Below are 22,578 nucleotides of genomic sequence, written 5' to 3'. Positions count from 1 at the left end.
TTCCTGAATAAAAGGATCATCCTGTTATTGGTTGACAAGTCCCATTATTCCAATTTTAGTGAATAAATAGTGAAATTCACTTGAGTAATTATGGCATGCTTCTTTTAATTGGCTTCAAAATATTAATATTTTGTGTAAGAGGGACGATTCCTCATAAGTTTAGCCTGATTTAGTTATCACTGTCTGAATACACTGCAATAGAAATCACTTTACTTTGCATAACTTGTCTTATCAGGTAGTACATTTGAAAACACAGTGACATTAACCTGTGGTGGTAGAGTCGGAATAGCTGTTTACACTCTCCTGCTCCATCCAACTGGGGTTTGTGAGTGACCTCAAGTCACCCAGATCTTGCTCAAGGGCTTTCAGTTCCTTTTCCAAAGTTTCCCGATCTGCAAAGGGTGTGGGCGGTGTACTTACTTGAGGAGGGAACACCTTCGTGCCATCCTGAGGAAGAAGTGTGCATAATAATTTTAGTGTAACTTGTAGTGCATTTGGTGAAGCATGTATTATTCCTGCGTGTTTGTAAAAATGTTTCCATGCATGGGCAAATCTTACAGTCCTGGCTTATAAAGCAACTATCCTTTTGCCAAATAAATTGTGCAAATATGTTATTGCAATAAGAAAAATATCAGTTTGAACATCAAAAAAATAAAAATAAATCAGTGTTCAAGATAATTTTTTTCTATTTTTGACACAGTTTGGCTTGTGTTATACTTTACTGTTCAATACAAGTTTAATATGTATAGAAATGTATACTCAAATATAATGTAACAAATGTGAATTAATTGATTCACATTCATCATAGACTACCATTCAAGAAGTGAGAATATAACACCCAGACTTTCCAATTCAGTAATGTTGAACTAACATAATGCAGAATAGCCACAATGTACAATACCCACATACAATTATAATGTGTTAGGGAGAAATTTTAATTGCAGTCAAACTCAAACTAGTACAAAGTAATGAGTAAAAGAGATTAGCAAAGAAGAATATGAGGTAGTTATCATGGGGATTAGCTTACCCTGGTATCTTCACTAAGTGATGAAGTTTTACTACTGATGGAGTCTTGGTTCATTGCCTTGCCTAGTACCGTAACTAGGTTTTAGTCAGTGTGTGATCTGAAAGCAGTATCCCCTTATTGCTTAACCACAGCCCCTCTATGTCAATGTATGACAGAGAACTAGTAACTGTATCCCAAAAGAACAACTGCAGTTCAAGATTTTCAAGACATCTACGAGATAAAATTCAACCCTCTGTTTCTGTTCGCATGGCAGACTTTTTTTTTTATTTATATTGCTGGTTTTCCCACTGTAACATAACCTAACTTAGAAATAGGCTGCTAACCCTATGTAAAAGTGTGATATAGTTATTAGGAGGACAGGTTGTTGTCTTACCCCTAATGCCTTTTTGGTAAGTCTACCACACACTTGATACGGTCAACAGGCTTTTTTTTTTTTTTCGACAAGTTGGCCGTCTCCCACCGAGGCAGGGTGACCCAAAAGAAAATACTTTCACCTCACTCACACATAATCACTGTTTTTGCAGAGGCACTCGGAATACAACAGTTTAGAAGCATATACGTATAAAGATACACAGCATATCCTTCCAAACTGCCAATATCCCAAACCCCTCCTTTAAAGTGCAGGCATTGTACTTCCCATTTCCAGTACTCAAGTCCAGCTATATAAAAATAACCGGTTTCCCTGAATCCCTTCACTAAATATTACCCTGCTCACACTCCAACAGCTCGTCAGGTCCCAAATACCATTCACTCCTATCAAACATGCTCATGCACACTTGCTGGAAGTCCAAGCCCTTCACCTACAAAACCTCTTTTACCCCCTCCCTCCAACCTTTTCGAGGATGACGCCTTCCCTCCCCTACAGATTTATATGCTCTCCATGTCATTCTACTTTGATCCATTCTCTCTAAATGACCAAACCACCTCAATAACCCCTCTTCAGCCCTCTGACTAATACTTTCATTAACTCCACACCTCCTAATTTCCACACTCCGAATTTTCTGCATAATATTCACACCACACATTGCCCTTAGACAGGACATCTCCACTGCCTCCAACCACCTCCTCACTGCAGCATTTACAACCCAAGCTTCACACCTATATAAGTGTGTTGGTACTACTATACTTTCATACATTCCTTTCTTTGCCTCCATAGATAACATTTTTTGCCTCCACATATACCTCAACGCACCACTCGCCTTTTTTCCTTCAGCAATTCTATGATTAACCTCATCCTTCATAAATCCATCCACTGACACGTCAACTCCCAAATATCTGAAAATATTCACTTTTCATACTCCTCCTCCCCAATTTGATATCCAATTTTTCTTTATCTAAATCATTTGATACCCTCATCACCTTACTCTTTTCTATGTTCACTTTCAACTTTCTACCTTTACACACACTCCCAAATTCGTCCACTAACCTCTGCAATTTTTCTTTAGAATCTCCCATAAGCACAGTATCATCAGCAAAAAGTAACTGTGTCAATTCCCATTTTGTATTTGATTCTCCATAATTTAATTCCACCCCTCTCCTGAACATCCTAGCATTTACTTCTTTTACAACCCCATCTATAAATATATTAAACAACCATAGTGACATTACACATCCCTGTCTAAGACCTACTTTTACTGGGAAGTAGTCTCCTTCTCTTCTACACACCCTAACCTGAGCCTCACTATCCTCATAAAAATTCTTTACAGCATTTAGTAACATACCACCTATTCCATATACTTGTAACATCTGCCACATTACTCCCCTATCCACTCTATCATATGCCTTTTCTAAATCCATAAATGCAATAAAATCTTCCCTACCTTTATCTAAATACTGTTCACATATATGCTTCAAGGTAAACACTTGATCTACACATCCCCTACCCACTCTAAAACCTCCTTGATCATCAGCAATCCTACATTCTGTCTTACCTCTTAATTCTTTCAATAATAACCCTACCATACACTTTTCCTGGTATACTCAATAAACTTATTCCTCTATAATTTTTATGATCTCTTTTGTCCCCCTTCCCTTTATATAAAGGGACTATACATGCTCTCTGCCAATCCCTAGGTACCTTCCCCTCTTTCATACATTTATTGAACAAAAATACCAACCACTCCAACACTATATCCTCCCCCCTGCTTTTAACATTTCTGTCATGATCCCATCAGTTCCAGCTGCTTTACCCCCCTTTCATTCTACATAATGCCTCATGCACCTCCCCCCCACACATCCTGCTCTACTTCACTTCTAGAAGATGGCATACCTCCCTGGCCAGTGCATGAAATTACCGCCTCCCTTTCTTCGTCGACATTTAAAAGTTCCTGAAAATATTCTCGCCATCTACCCAATACCTCCGTCTCCCCATCTACTAACTCCCCTACTCTGTTTTTAACTGACATATCCATTTGTTCCCTAGGCTTTTTTAACTTGTTCCAAAATTTTTTCTTATTTTCATTAAAATTTCTTGACAGTGCCTCTCCCACTCTATCATCTGCTCTCCTTTTGCAACAGACTTATTCCCCTATAATTCTTATTCTTTTTTTTAGTCCCCTTTTTCTAATACAACAGAATTATGCATGGTTTCTTCTAATCCTGAGGCTACTTCTACTTACATTTAGGTGACATTCCTATACATTTTTATGTATACACACCCATCTGAGTTATCCTTTATTTTTCTTAACAGTGCTTGTTCTTATTTGTTTTCCTTTCATATCCATGGGAAAGTGCAAAAGAATCACTCTTCCATAAGCCATACATGTTGTAAGAGGTGACTAAAATACTGGAAGCAAGGGGCTGGTAACTCCTCCTGTATAAATTACTGAATGTAAAAAGAAGAAAAACTTTATGGAAGCATTTCTTCTTTTTTTGGGTAACCCTGTTTCAGTGGGAGCTGGCCGGTGTGTTAAAAAGCAAAGAAAATTATGGTGTATAAATCTGTTGGGGAGGGAAGGAGGAGTAGGGACCATCCTAGGAAAGGGGTAAAGGAGGTTTTGTATGCGAGGGGCTTGAATATTCAACAGGCATGTGAGGGAATGTTAAATAGGAGTGGAAATAAGAGGTTTTTACAAATTGATGTGCTGTTGGAGTGTGAGGAAGTTAACGTTTAAGAAAGGATTCAGGAAGTGGGTTAACTGGACTTGAGTCCTGGAGATGGAAAGTACAGGTGCACCTCGACTTATGATGGGGTTACGTTCCAACGAACCCACTGTAAGTTGAAACTGCCATAAGTCGATTATGAATACATGATAAATATATAACTGTCACTAAATATGTAAATAAATAATTACTGTGTCTGACTAAATACCAATACTTAAAAGTAAATAAATGCCGGGGTTAGTAATCCCTTCTCCTATATAAATTACTAAATTTAAAAAGAAAAATTAAAATTTTTCTTTTTAGGTCACCCTGCCTCAGTGCGATACAGCCAGTTTGTTGAAAAAAAGAAAAAGTAAATAATGAATACGAACTTGCTGCCTTCTTGCTGGGTAATTATCTTAAGTGTATCGCTGTCACACTACCATAAAGTCGAAATATCAAAGTTTAACCACTGTAAAGGGAGGATCGTCTGTATAGTGGTGGAAGATGGCCTGCTTGTTAAAAAAAATTAAGCAAATACAGTAACCATTCCAAAACTATATTCCATCCTGTTTAATCACCTGTCCCTTGCTATTTTACACCCTTTTCATCGTATCCACTACCTCAAACACGCACACCACTCACAATCACCTCTGGCTTTTCCCTGCTACCAGATCTTATTACTTCCTATCCAATGGATGAAATTTCCACCTCCCTTTCATCAACATTAAACAATTATAAAGTCTCTCCATTCCAGTACCTACATCTCCCTAACATCATACTTTCTTTCATTAAAATAATGAAGTCTTAAAGATCTATGAGGCCTCATTATTGCAATATAGATATCAATCAAGCACATGCTATGTCAACTTCTTGTTATGCTACTTACTGCTAGATTTTTCATTCAAATAAAAACACAAAATATGCACGTAAAAATATCAGTGACTAACACAGGCGACTGACCTCATCTGGAGTGATAGGAGGCGGGATCATAGTGAGGTCAATGATATCAGGGTCAAGATAAAGTGTACCCTCTGCAAAGGTATAAGGAAGACCAGAGTTATCTTCTAGCTGCTTAATGAGAGCTTTGATGTCATCTTCACGGCTCTGTAGAGTGATTGGCAAGTTGTCTGGAGAGTGCAGGCCGAAGGATGACCCACTTGGCTTGAGGACTGATGAGGGACGTTGCGGAGGCTTGGCAGCTGTCAAAAGGAAAACTACATTGTCTTTTGGGCATTATTAGTGTACTCTGTCAATAGTAAAGTTTAGGTTGTGAGTAAAATATAAGCTAACACTCTTCAACTAAGAATTAGAAAACTTAAAAAAAGTTGAAAACTTTTCATTAATCTTTCAAATGAAAATGGCAGAGCTAAAAGACTTGACAAGACAAAACTATAAAATTGTTTAAAACCAATCCTGATCAGTCCAGCCTGTGGTATTTCTGTGTATGACCTCTAAGGGTTTAGCATTCACCCTTCATAACAATACTACTGTGGTATATCTGACTACAAGGAAGCTGTTGCATTTATGAAGCATTTTTGAGAGGAAAATGAAGACAACCAGACACTAACACTTGCATGCCAAAACTGAAACACAGAAATAAAAACCATTCAAACAGGTATACTGACTAAACTGCAAATACTAACAGCAAGTCTCATCAGTCAGGCCATATTCTATTGGACTGTCCTATTTACCAGTGGGCACACAGAATTTATCTCTAACACCCTTACTTTATCTTCCCTCCTTGCTGACAGCCCCACCTTTTACACAGACTCCCTCTTTGACAGCAAAAGATTTATTACACAACCTTTGATTGTACATCCTTTCGCACTCCTCTCTGCCCTTACTAACTCTACCTCTGTTATATTCTCTACCCTTGCTAACTTCAGAGCAAGTATATTAAACATACCCTACCCTTCAGTGCTGTATGACCCTTGTAGGTTTAGTGCTTAGTTTTGATTATAATAATAATAATTAGTCAGGCCTGGTCAAAGATGTTGCTGCTGGGACTGTCACCCACAATAAAAAGAGGGCAATTTTTCTTTTTAACAATATATCCACCAGACCTCCATATTTTGTTGTATACACAAACTTCATAATGATATCCTGACATCATTCATTCTAGTTTTTCATCTTTGCCATGATTTCTGTTCTATAATATTTCATTTATTTTTTAATATTTAATTCAAATTCAAAAATCTATTTCTTTGCATAGTACACAATGTGTAGTTTACATGTAGTAAAATATTGTTAAGTACCAAGAAAGCCACAAACATGATGAAGCATTTTGGGCATTTAGGTGTGTAAAACCCACTTTTACATCTCCTTCTTTTCAGTAACTTTAATCCTATGACATCCTTCTTGCAATCAATCAAAATAAAGCACTAAACCCACAAGGGTCATCACCCTTAATATAAGAATACAGTGGAACCTCAGTTTTCATACACCCTGGCTGCAGAAAACTCTTGAGAAAATTCTCTATAATTTTTTTTTTTTTTTTTTTAATATTTTTGGGTGTCTGGAACAGATTAATTGGTTCTGTTCCAGACACCCACAAATATTAACAAAAAATACATTTTATAGAGAATTTTCTCCAGCTAGGGCATACAAAAACTGAGGTTCCACTGTATCTTTATTTACTACAAGTACATGTACATGGTATACAGGCCTAGCTGACATCAGTGACATACTACTATATAGAAAGCCTCTTGTTATGCTGAGCATTTCGGGCAAATTAGGTCAGTTTTGTCCCAGGATGCGACTAACACCAGTCGACTAACACCCAGGTATCCATTTTACACTGATGGGTGAACAGGGACAGCAGGTGTCTTATGGAAACTTGTCCTTAATGTTTTCCAGCCGTACCAGAGGATATTCGAGCTATGGGACACTTCTTGCAAAGTGTCTATTGGCAGGCACTGGGGTCACTGCACATAAGAATTCAAGAAACAGGAAACGTGTAAAATTATATATGTGAAATGATAAAGAAACATTTCCTATCACCATCAACAGGAATGGCAAATGACCATAGCTAAAACTAAAAGGAGTGCCAAATGGATATCAAAGTCATTCAGAGAGTTGTAGGACAAAGTGATGAGTTACAAGGTGTAGTAAGTGCTACAGCCACTGGAAAAATATAAATAGATTAACTAAATACCAAGGGAAGAACACTTCAAGCTTAATTCTTTTCTCCTCTTCCTATAGGTATGTAAGGTTTAGTGCATACAAAAATCTGTGAGGGAAAAGCTGTATTAGCCCTTAAACTGTGGTAGACAGTGGGCTGGGGAAAATGTTGGTGTGACAGAATTTTGAAATATTAAAAAAATTTCTTACCATTTTGAAGTATTTATTTTTCCTAAGTACAACGAGACCAAAAAATAAAAATTGATCAAAGATTGCTGAATTATGAATTGTTGATTTTTTTAGGTAATTATGCATATCTGTTATTTTATTTTCAATCTGTAAGACTATAGTATATACACTTTATAATGGTAATACTGAAGATGTTTTTTCAAGTTGTTTTAGTGTTAGAAACGGGAAGAAGCACATTACACTATGTTCACAATTTTAATACAGGAGGGCCCCACTTATACAACTGTAAAGGGAATCACAGCCTTTTTTCACCTTCAAATACTTATAAAAGCCTGATAACATGTTTACACTATCATATATTAAGTGAACAATAGAGCTAGTCCTAAAAAATGCATATACAGTACACACATTACTTACCTTAAAGTATTTTCCAACTAAGCTTACAGTGAGTGGTGAATATATTTACTGTAGGTAGCCTGGATAAATGAAGGATAGGTATAGTTGAAAACTGCTGTATTAGCAAAATGCTGTAAAGTGGGGCCCTCCTGTATTTACATACTATAAATCTCTTTCACCTAGGTAGTAGGTTGGTAGACAGCAACTGCCCAGGGAGGTACTACTGTCCTGCCAAGTGAGTGTAAAACGAAAGCCTGTAATTGTTTTACATGATGGCAGGATTGCTGGTGTCCTTTTTTCTGTCTCACGAACATGCAAGGTTTCAGGTACGTCTTGCTACTTCTACTTACACTTAGGTCACACTACACACACATGTACAAGCATACATATACACACCCCTCTGGGTTTTATTCTATCTTCTTACTAGTTCTTGTTCTTGTTTATTTCCTCTTATCTCCATGGGGAAGTGGAACAGAATTCTTCCCCCGTAAGCCATGTGTGTTGTAAGAAGTAACTAAAATTCTGGGAGCAAGGGGCTAGTAACCCCTTCTCCTGTATAGATTACTAAATTTAAAAAGAGAAACATTTGTTTTTCTTTTTGGGCCACCCTGCCTTGGTGGGATACGGCCGGTGTGTTGAAAGAAGTTTTGTTTCAACACTGAACATGAAACTAGCATGATGTTACATTTGTTTTAAGGTGGGATAGTCCTTCAAACATGGCATATCACATAACTTATATTAATATTATGCATCTTTATTGGTAGGGCAACTGGTGGTGTCAAAGTTAGTAGTGGTGATAAGTGTAGTGTTGATAGGGTAGATGGTGGTGTCATATGTTCTGTTGGCAGAGCAGTTGGTGGTATTAAAAGGCAACTGGTAATGTTCTTGCTGGTGCTGCTACATATGGTGTTGGCAGGGTAGCTGGAGATGCCATGTGTTGGTAGGATACCTGGAGGTGTCGTGTGTTGGTAGGGTTGCTGGAGGTGTCATTTGTTGGCAGGGTAGTATCAGGGCTATTGGTGTTGTCAGTGTTACTGGGGGTGCATTGTGCGACATTTTTACATTTCACATTAGAATCATCTTTGCATCTTTGTCACTGTCACATGAATTGGTACTTTCCAGCCAGCCACTGTGATAAGAGCTGACTGAGGCAACTTTACCCTTCCCCTCTGCTGATTCTGCAGCTAGTGATTGTTTTTTACCTGAGGAGGTGCCTCATTACCTAAACAAACGACCTAAGACCCAATATTATAGTTATTAGCAAATCTGAAGGCAGGAAAAATCAGGCATACAGCATCCATTATGCACATCTGTGTAGCCTGCATATGCTATACAAAGTTTAAGGGTTAAACATGTCACTGAGTATGCCTGAATGTTAATCTGATATCTCACCGGGTCTGTGTGCTGGGCTCTGATTGGGTGTTGATTGCGAGTCCGTATCACTGCCTGAGCGTTCTTCACTCTCCACTACCTCGCCATTTGGCAATAGCTTCTGACCCTAAGAGGAAAAAAAGGATCAGTACATTTTAAAAGATAGTAGTTTATATTAGAAATATTAAGGAAAAATAATACAAATAATTTTTAAGATAAGTACAGCCTCTCCTCACTTAGTGATGTACTCATTTACCGATGACTCGGACTTACGATGGGCTCTCTGGCCAGTACGCATACCTAAATAATGTACAGTGGAACCTCTACTTGCGAGTTTAATCCGTTCCATGACCTTGCTCGCAACTGGATTTGCTCGTTTGCAGAATCAATTTTCCTCATTTAAATTAATTGAAATGCAATTAATCTGTTCCAGTGGAATTCTGTACTTCAATAATTTCGCTAATAACTCTACGGCTTATTTATCTATCTCACTTCATCTAATATGACATAATAAACAATATAAATAACATAGAAACCTGATATATACTCTAAAATGAATAAAATATGTCATTCATGTAGTGGTATGGGCGGTGTTGGCGGTGGACGAGAGTTTGTCTGGAGACTGGGCAAAATACTTCATGAATAATTTCACTAATATCATCTATACAGCTTATTTATCTATCACAGTTCATCTAGTATGACATAACAAACAATATGAATAACATAGAAACATGATATATACTCTAGAATGAATAAAATGTCATTCATGTAGTGGTATGGGCAGTGTCGGCGGTGAACAAGAGTTTGTCTGGAGACAGGGCAACATACTCCTTGAATATTTCGCTATCATCAACTCTACGGCTTATTTATCTATCACAGTTCCTCTAATATGAAATAATAAACAATATAAATCACAGAGACCTGATATATACTCTAGAGTGAATAAAATCTGTCATTAAGTAACAAGTGGAGGTGGCCACAACCGCTCCCTCTTTGTTGTGGTAAACACTGCCATCTAGTGACAGCCTTTAGAAGCTGTCTATTATTATAATGTAGTACATTATTATTATATATGTATTATTATTATACATCTTATTATTATTATTGTATTATACTATTATTATTATTATATGTATTGTTATTATTCATATTATTATTATACATATTATTATATAAATTATTTGTAATTTTTATTCACACAAAAAATATAAGATTTACTGTTATTCCTTATTGCAATAATTGTATAAATATGTCAACCCATTCACGACTGCATATTGGAATGGACAGTGATGTCATTTGTTTACACCGAAACAGCCAAGCAATGGACAATTTCTCCCAGGTTGAGCTCAATTTCAAGGTACGTTTCGTCATGAAAGCAATCAAAATCATATCTATTTCTGTAATATATTTTCCATTCTATCAAATGAGACCAAAAAAATGAGAATACAACCATAAAAACCATTCAAAATTACCACTAAGGGGTGGCTAATTGCTGAGAAGTGAACTCCATTATTTATGCTTAGATTTCTTTCATTTTTGGTGTACATTAAGAAGCATCTTTCCATCATACATTGCCCAAGTTTCAATAAGATAGTCCAACAAACAAATGAGATACAATTCCCGAGATCAAGAGCAAGAGCCCCTCACCAGTGTCAAGGAACCTGCCTTGAGGTCTGCTCGCTTGTGGAAATTTTGCTCGCATATGGAAGCAAAAAATTGACACATCGACTGCTCGTATTTGGAAAAATCGCATGTGGACACGCTCGCAAGTAGAGGTTCCACTGTATATTAGAGATGATTTCCTCTATTCTATTTATTACAATATACAGTACACTCCTAGGTAATAGGTTGGTAGACAGCAACCGCCCAGGGAGGTACTACCGTTCTGCCAAGTGAGTGTGAAATGAAAGCCTGTAATTGTTTTACATGATGGTAGGATTGCTGGTGTCTTTTGTCTGTCTCATAAACATGCAAGATTTCAGGTACGTTTTGCTACTTCTACTTACACTTAGGTCACACTACACATACATGTACAAGCATATATATATACACACCCCTCTGGGTTTTCTGCTATTTTCTTTCTAGTTCTTGTTCTTGTTTATTTCCTCTTATCTCCATGGGGAAGTGGAACAGAATTCTTCCTCCATAAGCCATGTGTGTTGTAAGAGGCGACTGAAATGCCGGGAGCAAGGGGCTGGTAACCCCTTCTCCTGTATATATTACTAAATTTGAAAGGAGAAACTTTCGTTTTTCCTTTTGGGCCACCCTGCCTCGGTGGGATATGGCCGGTGTGTTGAAAGAAAGAAGATGCAGTACACTACTGTATAAACATTTAAAAATACACTAAAAATGTTATAAATGGTTCAAAAGTGACATTAAAACAATATGAAAGATGGGCGACACAACCCACTACCATTATAGTATGCTCCTTGCTTAGCAACAGATTCATTTACCAACGTGGTCTTAGGAACATAACACTGTCATTAAGTGAGGAGAGGCTATACTGCATTATTTCTGTGATTAACCCTTTCAGGGTCCAAGGCCCAAATCTGGAGTCACGCACCAGTGTCCAAGAATTTTCAAAAAAAAAAATTTTTATTTTTTCTTATGAAATCGTAGAGAATCTTTTTGTGAAGGTAATAAAACAAAAAGTACGAAATTTGGTGGAAAATTGACGAAATTATGCTCTCGCGAATTTTGATGTGTCAGCGATATTTACGAATCGGCGATTTTGCCGACTTTGACTCCCATTTTAGGCCAATTACATTATTCCAATCAACCAAATTCTTAGCTATTTCACTAGTATTACTTCTATTCTATCGATTGAGCACAAGAAATTGCCAAGTCAACTGTTTCAACTACAAAATAAAGTGATCGGAAATTGTTAATTTGGCCAATTTAACACAAAGTTCAAAATATTCCAATTTCAAAATAGGGTCCAGAATGAACAATGTAGGCATTCCTGGCACTAAACTAACATTTCCTCTGTTCATTAGTTATGTTTTGAGGCTTTACAAATAAATTCCATTTTGATTTTTTATTCACATAATGAATTTTTATTCACACCAAAAAATAGAAGATTTACTGTTATGCAATACTGTAATAATTGTATAAATATCATCACCATATTTGTGAATGTATATTAGACCCACCAGCTGACGTGTATTAGACGTGTGAGGTCGTTTGTTCACTCTTGAATATCGGCAAAAATTTAACATTTCTGCTACTTTGAGCTCAGTTTCAAGCCATTTCCAGTGCTAAAACTAATCAAAATCATCTCTATTTCTGTAATATGTCTTCCATTCTATCAAATGAGACCAAGAAATCGCAAATACAACTATAAAAAACATACGAAAAAACACTGCAAAGTTGCTGTTTTAATCGAAAAATCATGATTTCATTTTTTTTCTCTCATTATACACAGTGTGCTGCAGGATCTGTTTTATGTGGTGCACACATACCACATAGATGTACTCTCTCATATCTAGGCCCAAATGTACCACTCACAGTTTATCAGAGTGAGCTGAGCTCATGGCGTAGATCTACGGTTTGGACCCTGAACGTAAAGCCGTAGATCTACGGGACGGACCCTGAAAGGGTTAAAGCAAGAATAACGTTTTTAGACGAGATGAGAGATCATATAGCATAAGAGTCAAAATACCTGAAACCTAAACAAAAGTAGCCACCAAATACATGTAGCACCCCCCCCCCTTTTTTTTGAACAAGCCAGCTGCCTGTGAAATCTCCCCCCACCCAAAAAAAAAAAAGCAATAGCTGTCTTCCCATATCCCCTCAAGGAAGGTTCCTTGATGTTGGTGAGGGCTCTTGATTTAGGGAATTGGATCTGTGCTCCAGTTCCCCGAATTAAGCCTGAATGCCTTCCACATCCCCCCCCAAGGCGCTGTATAATCCTCCGGGTTTAGCGCTTCCCCCTTGATTATAATAATAATACAAGTGCCTTCCCTTATGTACACAGACATCACAATTCAAATAACCCTCTGAACCAGGCAGTGGAGAATATTGTGACATTCAGTGGTGACAAGTTCCAACTGCTTAGATATGGAAAGTATGAAGAACCCAGAAGGAACATTGTGACAAAACACAAGATTGCCAAATACAATGAGAGCAATAAGTTCAGTTGATCTTTGAAAAACTTTCAAAGAATACAATAAGGCAAATGTCATGACAGCCAGGAAAATGAAAACTTTCAAAATGGGGGAGAAATAATGCCAATGGTCACACTATTTAAATCGCTTGTGATTACTGTTCAGTGCTGACAACTCTGTTCAGGGCAGGAGACATATCACAGCTGGAACAGATACACATATATCACAGCCGGAGCCTATACAGAAATATCACAGCTGGAACATATACAGACATTTACAGCATTTAAACTACTGGGAACATCTCAGTCCTAAATATGTAATCAATGGAGTGGAGAAGAGAGATATACTTGATATATACACAAAGTACTTGAAGGCCTAATCTCAAATACAAACACTGCCATAACAGAAGAGTGTAAGAGATATGGAAGAAAGTGTAGAATAAACCCTGTGAATATCAGAGGTGCCATGGGCACAATAATAGTTAACATTGTATCAACTTTTGTGGTCTTGAACTATTTAATGTCTTACCAGAAGACATCAGAAACACTGCCAGAAATAATATACAAGTCTTAAGAGGAAACTCGGCAAATACCTCCGCCAAGTGCTGGATTAACTAGGCTATGTGAGCCGGCAGGTCACCAACAGCAATAGCCTACTTGACCAAGCACCAGACAAGCCTGGCCCAGAGCCATGCTGTGGGAGAAGGAAACCTATCAAAGGTATATTCCCAACAATTATTATTATAATTACTGTATTACTTACCATACCATGGGCGGGGATAGAACCCGCTATCAGAGAGTCTCAAAACTCCAGACCGTCGCGTTAGCCACTGGACCAGCTAGCCACAATAAGATTCGTCCAACTAGAGTATCTCTGCTTGATTAATAATAAAGAAGCTATCTTCCTTGAGACCTGTGTGAGTGTAGAGACAAAATTACTGTGTCAAAATCAAAGGTTAGTGCAGTACCTGGGTCAGAAGGAGGAGAGAATCAGAGTGCTTAAGTCTGCCGTATTGGTCCGAGCGGACACTCTCCGTCTCGGTTGTTTCGCCATCCGCGTCACTCAGATAGTTCTCAGCATCTTCTACTAGCTGTTGTAACTCTGCCACACGCTTTATCACCTGCACACCCAGACAAAGTAGTTAGCCATCTTACACTATACTATACAGAACTGTGCCACTCGTGTTACAACCCTAGTTTGCCTCCTTCCACGACTGTATTTCACTCATGTTATGTATTATTAATTTCTTTACAGACAATGGAACTTTCTCAATTTCCTTACTGATCCTGTCGAGAATCTCTGATGCCTCTGTGACATTTATGTAATTTTGTGTACTGTATTAGCTAATAACTAACAAATTTACTCAACATACTCACCAATACCAAGCTAACAAAATATTAGTTTTAGTTCAAACAATGTCAAGTTATAGTCTTAAAAATACTTTGAAATACAAATGTTACAATGAATAAATTTTTAAATTGTTCACATATTTCATAATGAATCTAGTACATATATAGTTTGGATTAAAGCTATATTCTACCTGGTTAAGCATTTTATGTACTGCAACTATCCAAGGTGATAAGAGGCTGGTCATGCCTGGTACAGTACTGTGTTAGTGAGCTGCTAGTTGGACTGTGCTTATTAGTATCATATAAAAACTACATGCAAGGTTTAAGTGCATCTAATCAAAACGCTAATATTTGTCATTTCAGTTGTGACTACGTGTGCAAAATATATTAGTAACTTAGCTCAGTTGGTTAATATAATAAGGGTTAGTTAGCTACATACCTCCATTACTGGTGAGGTGACCTGCCAACACCAGTGTTTGTTGCTTCTGCCTTCACCACATTTATATTCCACATTCATCAACAAAGTTACCCAAGGCTGCACTCTCTAATACCTGACAGTACAACCAAAGGAAGGTTCAAAGAGTTTGATAATACCACACAGACACCTGAAACTCTACTCTTTGATGCCAGTCGTAAATTAACAACCAAAGGAAAAGCTCAGTTTGCTAATCAGTACCTGATACATAAGACTGAACCCTCTCTATCTACACAACCAAAGGAAAGGCTTGAGAAACTTCCTAATTAATGTGACTGACACATTTGGAGTAAAAATAACATTAATGAACAGGAAAAATGTAAAAAGGTAAACAATTCCTAAATTTTCTTTTGCAAGTTGCAAGTAATGCTGGAGCCAGAAAAAGAAGAAAATAACAATGCACTAGCAAAACGAGTAATAGACCAAACTCACTGGAAGCCTTCTTAGAGAAAGGACAAACACACCTATGATTATAATATTCAGTATCAATTATAAAGGCTTTACAAATGCTACAGAGGTTCAAGATACAGCATCTGTCTAACCCCTTTTCGCAGTATTCTCAAGATCAAGTGCTGCTGAGTAAAAGATGAAGTAACTTACATATTCTGGAGGATGAAAGGCAGCTCAGCATGACAGACCCCTCAAGGGAGGTTCCTTGACACTAGTGATGAGCTCTTTATCTAGGAAACTGGATGTGTGCTCCAGTTCCCTGAACTGAGCCTGAAAGCTTCCATCATCCCCCCCCACACACATGCGCTGTATAATCCAAGTTGAGCACTGCCCCATGATTATAATAATACTAATAATCAGCATGACAAGTAGTTGCCTGAGAAAGTGAAAATGGCTGGGGAAAGGATATTTCTCCAGTAACTGGGAATGTGAAAAGGCAAGGATATTCCTCCAACAGTTAGATATGTGAAGGGGCAAAGATGCTCTTCCAATCCCTAATAATTTCCTGCCACATACCAAGATCTTTGCATCTACCATCAAGCTGGTAAGCTTCTGAGAAAGCCTTCTCAAATATCAAAAAAACATTTAACCTAAAGACAGCAGTCAGGCCATCGGATGTGACAACTAATGGTAGCAGGCTCTGGCAAGGTCACCACCACCAGGTCAACAGGTCATCAGTAGGGTCACCAATAGACAATAGAAGATATGAGAATTGCAGGAGTGAGGTACAAACTGCTGGGGGCGGCTCAGGAGAGGAGGTGCGACCACAATCATGCTGCGGCACCTGCGGCTAATTGAGTCACTACCACAACTCCTGGCACCGGGAACACGTTCTACCACATGTTGTATGCTGTGCCCTGAAATCTCCCATGTGCTGTGTTCCTAAAAACCAGTATTGCTTGTTGTTTTTTTACACTTATTATTTTATTAGTGTTTTAAAATGTATATATATGTAAAACAAAATGGTTATGTAAAATAATTATGAAATTTAAATAAATTTAGAGATTAAATGATGTGACTGCATTTTATCTGATATGTTTAGCTTCATCTCTAAAACATACAGCAAGTGATGGAAAGGAAATGCACTGTTTGGTAGCTGCTGAATCATATGTAGTTTCCTGTAAAAAAAAATAATGAAGACCACCCAATTTCACCTGTACTGTACTATATTAAAATACACATTGTTTAATATCAGTCACTTATACTGTTCAGTATTATCACTGAATAATTATGAATAGTTCATGTGGCTCTACTGTTACTAATTATAAATAAGACAAGTGTTAATTACAAATAAAACTACAGGTGCCAAAATGCCCCCTAACAAACTAAGAGCAGCAGGCATGATGGCATCTGTTGCTGGAGAAGGGTTGGCTTTAATATCAAGTTGCTGTGGAGACTACTGCAAGTTCAATCACATTTCATTACGAAAAAATTAACTAGCACTACTAAGCAGTTAGCATTCAACCTCATACAATATTTCTCAGCTCTGGCTTACTGCACAAGCCACCAGCTATACAGAAGCTGCTGGCTGCCCAAGTCAAACATTCCCTCAAACTGTATGTGATATGGATAATGAGTTAGTGTATTATAATATTTCCTTGTTTTGAATGTTATCAAAACAGTAGATTGTGATTTTGTATAACTAAACTCTGTAGTGATTCAAGCTCCCATATATATGATTACAGTATATTATATGATAAAACCCATATAAGTTTTTTGCAATATTGTAACTTATAAGGGAGGCCCCCTCCCAAACTATCAAGACATAGGGTATTCTTTCTTTCTTTCAACACACCAGCCGTATCCCACCGAGGCGGGGTGGCCCAAAAGGAAAAACAAAAGTTTCTCCTTTTACATTTAGTAATATATACAGGAGAAGAGGTTACTAGCCCCTTGCTCCCGGCATTTTAGTCGCCTCTTACGACACGCATGGCTTACGGAGGAAGAATTCTGTTCCACTTCCCCATGGAGAACATAGGGTATTGCATAACTATAATCTGGTCCTGATCTGTTGAACAAGTTTTTCTTCATCTTACAGTAACTTTTTTTTTTTTTTAAGATTCAGTGTGGATTACCCCTCGCCTTCTCTTCACAGCCACTGGTTTATAAATTAAAAAGACAGGTGTGGTGTGATACAGTACTGTAGTGTATTACTGTAAATAGTTTGAGTAGATCCAGCACTGGTGATAAACATTCTGTTGTGTGAGTGAAAGCAGTTTTTTGGGATTCACAAAGTTTGTGGCATGGTAGAACATTCTGAAGTTTTAGCAGTGCATTCATTGTAATTATAGCACTCTAATCTGTGTATTACTAAGATAGCCTAAAATTGCGAGAAGTGCCCTCTGGTGTACGGTAGAGCGAGCCCGGTGCTGGGAGAAGGGCATGCAAAAGGTACTGAAGAAAGGTGGGAGGGAAGCCCTGCATCAGCGCCTACCTCCTCGTTCCTGGCCTCACACACACGCTCGTCAGCCTGGCCGCCGTGGCCCTGGGTCCCCGCCAGGTTAAAGTGTACCTTCTTGGTGTCGGCGGCGATTTGACGGGCTGGGCTGGTGGGTGCAGGCATACCATGGGAGTGCGTTGTGTGGCCATAGGGCGGAGGGGTCGGACTAGCACTACTCGTGTCATTAGCATTCTCATAGACTGAATTCCTGTGGAAATAAATATCCATTAATGCTGTAGTACATCATGTAAGTAAGATGTTGGGAAGAAGTATGGGATGATTATGCTGCTACCCTGGAATACGTACTTTAGTATATCTTCATCATTGCTGTTGCAGTTATGGGTGGTGTGCAAGCACTTTGTAAACTTCCTCAAAGAACAAACAGTCAAGAATAACAAAATACCAAATTATTATCTAAATTATATAAAAATATAACAAATAACTTCACGGTTCTGTCAGTTTCTGGTTATTGTTAATTTTTCATTGAAAATTGCAATTCATTTATCTTAACCTTTTACCTGTTGGGACCTTTTTGTTTAAAAGCCTCTTAAATATTTAGTGTTATACAGTACAGCCCACATAATGCTAAAATATTATTTTACTTTTTGTCAATAATATACCTTTGATGAGTTTCAAGTCTTTCTACTCCTGGAGCCCGGCCATGGGCCAGGCTCGTCTGGTGTTAGCCTGGTCAACCAGGCTCTTTTACTAGTTAACAACCCTGACCATTTCTAGCATGTTTAAATACACAAAAATAATGGAAATTCAAGAAGCCTTTATAATGGATGGAATGATACTAAAATTTTTGCCACTGCAGTTATCAATAGTTGTACTCTGATGCTGATACCATCAAAATTAGCCAATACCCACGATAATACTGACATTTTAGTAGCACCCCTGTTTTTTTATACAACTTAATTATTTTTTGTGCATGTAGTGTTGAAAAATTACAAAATTAAATGGAAAATTAAATACTATACCTGTAATGTATAGTGCATAAAGCCACTATCATGTCAGGGCACTTCAGGCAGACTAATCCTAGTACATAATAACTACTTAAATCTAGACAAGATAAGAGTGGTTAACTTTTTAATAAATCTTTATTTAATCTTAATACTAATGCAAGGTAGTTAAGGTGGAGGTTTATAAGAATAACAATCTTGAAGTTACACATAAAAACATTATTACAATTAATGGTTCAACAGTAATATTTCATGGATTGGCAGATGTTTAATAGATTAAAGGTCATATAATATATTTGGGAGAGTTGCTTCAAACTGACTAGAAGATGTTTTGTTTGGTTTGGTTAGTACTGAGAGATAAGATGACTTTTAAGCATAGTCCTAAATTTAAATGTAGTCAGGGGATCCTTTACCAGTTCAGGTAAAGGATCCCCTGTGACTGTGTTCTGTTGTAGCAAATGTGTTATATCTATTTAATAATCTTCACTGTCCATTGGTCTTGTAATATCTTTGGTAAAACTATGGCAAACTCTCAGGTTACCAGAGTGCTTTACATGTGATAAGTCAAAGAACAACCAAAAAAACTATGACACTTTCAATAGTAACAGCTTTTCTGAACAAATCCTTTCTTTGGGAGGATTCTAGTGTTCAAACTACTGAGGTGATGTGAATGAAGATTCACTAGATTCAATCTGAAACCTGCTGTTGTCAAAAGATATTACTTTACAGTGGAGCACAGGAGTGCACTTCTCAAACATTTGAAAGAAATGATGCAAAGGAACAAGAAAGATATTCAGCATGCAGAACTATAGGCACCAAGGATCAAGAGAGGAAGAGGCTGCATCACTCCTCATACTGACCAGCAGGATCTTCTTAACATCTTCATGACCATGACTGTGACTAAGAATCTCTAAGCACTACTGTAAATTGTACTAATTGTAATATTTATGCTACATCTTTTTTCTAATAATGCATAATTAAAATTTACCACTCAGTAACTTATGCCTAATCTTAGTATTAATCTGCCCAAAATGCACTGCATGTTAGTGGCTGTCTTTGTGCCTAACAATATTTCATCACACGTAAAGTACACTTTGTATAGTATACAAAGAAATAATTTTTTTTTTTCAACGAGCCACCTGTATCCCACTAAGGCAGGGTGGCCTAAAATTTTTTTTTTATTTTTAATTTAGTAATGTATACAGGAGAAGGGGTTACTACCCCCTTGCTCCTGGCATTTCAGTCACCTCTTAAGACATTCATGGCTTATGGGGGAAGAATTCTTTTCCACTTCCCCATGGAGATAAGAGGAAATAGAAGAAAACCCAGATGGGTGTGTAACTACATATGAGTGTACATGCATGTGTAGTGTGACCTAAGTGTAAGTAGAAGCAGCAAGATATACCTGCTATCCTGTGTGTTTATGAGACAGAAAAAAGATGCCAGCAATTCTACCACTGTGTAAAACAATTACAGGTTTCCATTTCATACTCACCTGGCAGGATGGTAGTTCCTCCCTGGGTGGTTGCTGTCTATCAACCTACTATCTATGTTTATAAAAAACATTTAGTAAAGTGTGCTAGAAGTAAAAACTAGCAGTAGTCTTATCATTCTGAAAGCAGACACGTTTCATTTTGGTAAAATTACTGTGATGGCCAAGGGCTGCAATTTTCAGATGGGCTTGTCAACCCCAGATGGGTTGCTCCACAAAACCCATTACCTGGAGTTTACCTGGAGAGGGTTTCGGGGGTCAACACCCCCGTCTGAGACCAGGCGTCGTGATGGATCAGGGTCTGATCAACCAAGCTGTTACTGCTGGCTGCTACATCCCAACACAAACCATTTTAAATGTGGCCAAGATATCTCTCTACACAGCTCCGAGAGGTGCTCAGAGTAAGAGGATCGATGCTGTGTTTTGCACTTATCATGAAATATCAAAAGAGTGAATGTCAATCAAGAATATGGAATTATTCTAGTCATCTGTGTCACAAATCTATTCCAATAAATAACCTTCATTATAAGTGAATAGACAAATGTTTCAAGCAGAGAGAAATTACTGAAGAAAGTCTTGTATGTTGCCAATCAAAGATTTCCAGTATTACATTTCCTGCCACTTTAGGGGTAGAGGGACAGTAGAACACCAACAATTTTATAATAAATTTGACAATTTTATAAATGTTATGTCACAAATCTATTAATTTTTTGACAGTTTTCTAGATTTTGTTGCATATTTGTGGCAATTTTTGTGACTGTCATAATTTTTATAGCAATTCTGTGACATTTTAGCAGGATTTTTATGACAGTTTTTTAAGATGGAAACAATTTGTTTGTCAAATAGTTTGACATGCAATATATGCATATTCAAATAATGTGAAAATCAACCAGATCACATAGTGAGGACAGACAGCATACATTAAATAAATAGAACTGCTTCAGTAACATGTTCAGAATGTGAGATGAAATTCATTTGATTTTCCACTAAATTTTGTAATATTCCAGCTTTGGAGAAGAGGTAATATTATCTGCTATTTACATAAAATATAATAAAAATTTTAAAACCTTACTGAATTTCCTAAATTTTCATATGCTGAAACTTTTTAAAAAATGTTGTTACAAGTAAAACTTTACTATTATCTTACTGTCAAAAGCAAAATCATATTTTAGCATTATGTACCATAGGCTCCATACTAAAAGTATTGCATAAAACTAAGGGTATTTAAGAGGCTTTTCAAGCAAAAAAGGATGAAGGGTAAAGGTATATACCATTATGTTGTAAAATGTAACTCAACTGCTAATGAACTGGAACTGGCTTCATCCCACACAGCCTTGCTGGTAGTATTGTGTTACATCAAACAACATACAGTGTGCCAACTTACCCTCACTTAGCTGCTTGCTAACTTCCAGATTCGCTTAACTTTTCACTTACTCCCATGGCTTCAAGTCATGTAGACTTTTTTTTTTTTCTCATTTACCTGGAGTTTACCTGGAGAGAGTTCCGGGGGTCAACGCCCCCGCGGCCCGGTCTGTGACTCTGACTTTACCACTAAATTAAAACTGTTGCTATGGCTTGGGATGAGATAAACCTATGGGATCTGCAAATTACCTGAGTGAACTGATTCAAGACAGACTGACCCAAAATTTTCCTAGGGACTGTTTGTGATTCTTGAAAAAAAAAATTCATATTCCATAAAGTAAGCTATACAACATTATAAACTACATATATATGCACATTCCAAGTACAAACTGGAAGGACCTGAGTATGATTGTATCCGACTTGGTGATCCAAATGTGCAAGCAGAGCATGCAACTGCCCTGGAATGACCTTTGGTCACTTAGTATGCTACAGTGACCCACAAGTCATAGTAGCCTGGGTTTGACCTGACATACTCTGTATAACATTACTGAGTGAAGGAGAGTACGCATAAAATGGAGAATAAAAACAAAAAGGTTGAAGATGGAGCAGAAAGGACAAAAAGGGAGGGATGAAGGAAGATGTGAAAACAACTAGGAAATAAGGCAAGCAGGGAGGAAATAAGATTATGGCATTATGGCAGGGAGGAATTATGGAAAAGGGGCAAGGGGAAATGAAGGTAGAAGGTATGGAGAAAT

General features: G+C 37.5%; 1 protein-coding gene across 11 annotated transcripts in view; it reads right to left on the bottom strand.

Moving 5' to 3' along the window:
- LOC128692988 (FERM and PDZ domain-containing protein 3) overlaps nucleotides 1-22,578 on the bottom strand; it is an 838,384-nt gene that overhangs the window by 26,295 nt on the left and 789,511 nt on the right. For 10 of the 11 annotated variants that reach the window (XM_053782415.2, XM_053782416.2, XM_053782410.2 and 7 more), the window contains 5 exons: nucleotides 18,002-18,215; nucleotides 14,261-14,413; nucleotides 9,209-9,314; nucleotides 5,072-5,310; nucleotides 267-447 (listed from right to left, as the gene is read on the bottom strand). In XM_053782415.2, the coding sequence (XP_053638390.1) occupies nucleotides 267-447; nucleotides 5,072-5,310; nucleotides 9,209-9,314; nucleotides 14,261-14,413; nucleotides 18,002-18,215 (893 nt within the window). The remainder of the gene's footprint in view (nucleotides 1-266; nucleotides 448-5,071; nucleotides 5,311-9,208; nucleotides 9,315-14,260; nucleotides 14,414-18,001; nucleotides 18,216-22,578) is intronic. The other variant, XM_053782412.2, reaches the window with a different exon arrangement.

This window comes from Cherax quadricarinatus, chromosome 38, assembly GCF_038502225.1.
Source record: "Cherax quadricarinatus isolate ZL_2023a chromosome 38, ASM3850222v1, whole genome shotgun sequence".
Lineage (NCBI taxonomy): Eukaryota > Metazoa > Arthropoda > Malacostraca > Decapoda > Parastacidae > Cherax > Cherax quadricarinatus.
The sequence above is the reverse complement of the archived record's forward strand: the minus strand, read 5'-3'. Positions and strand labels throughout refer to the sequence as shown.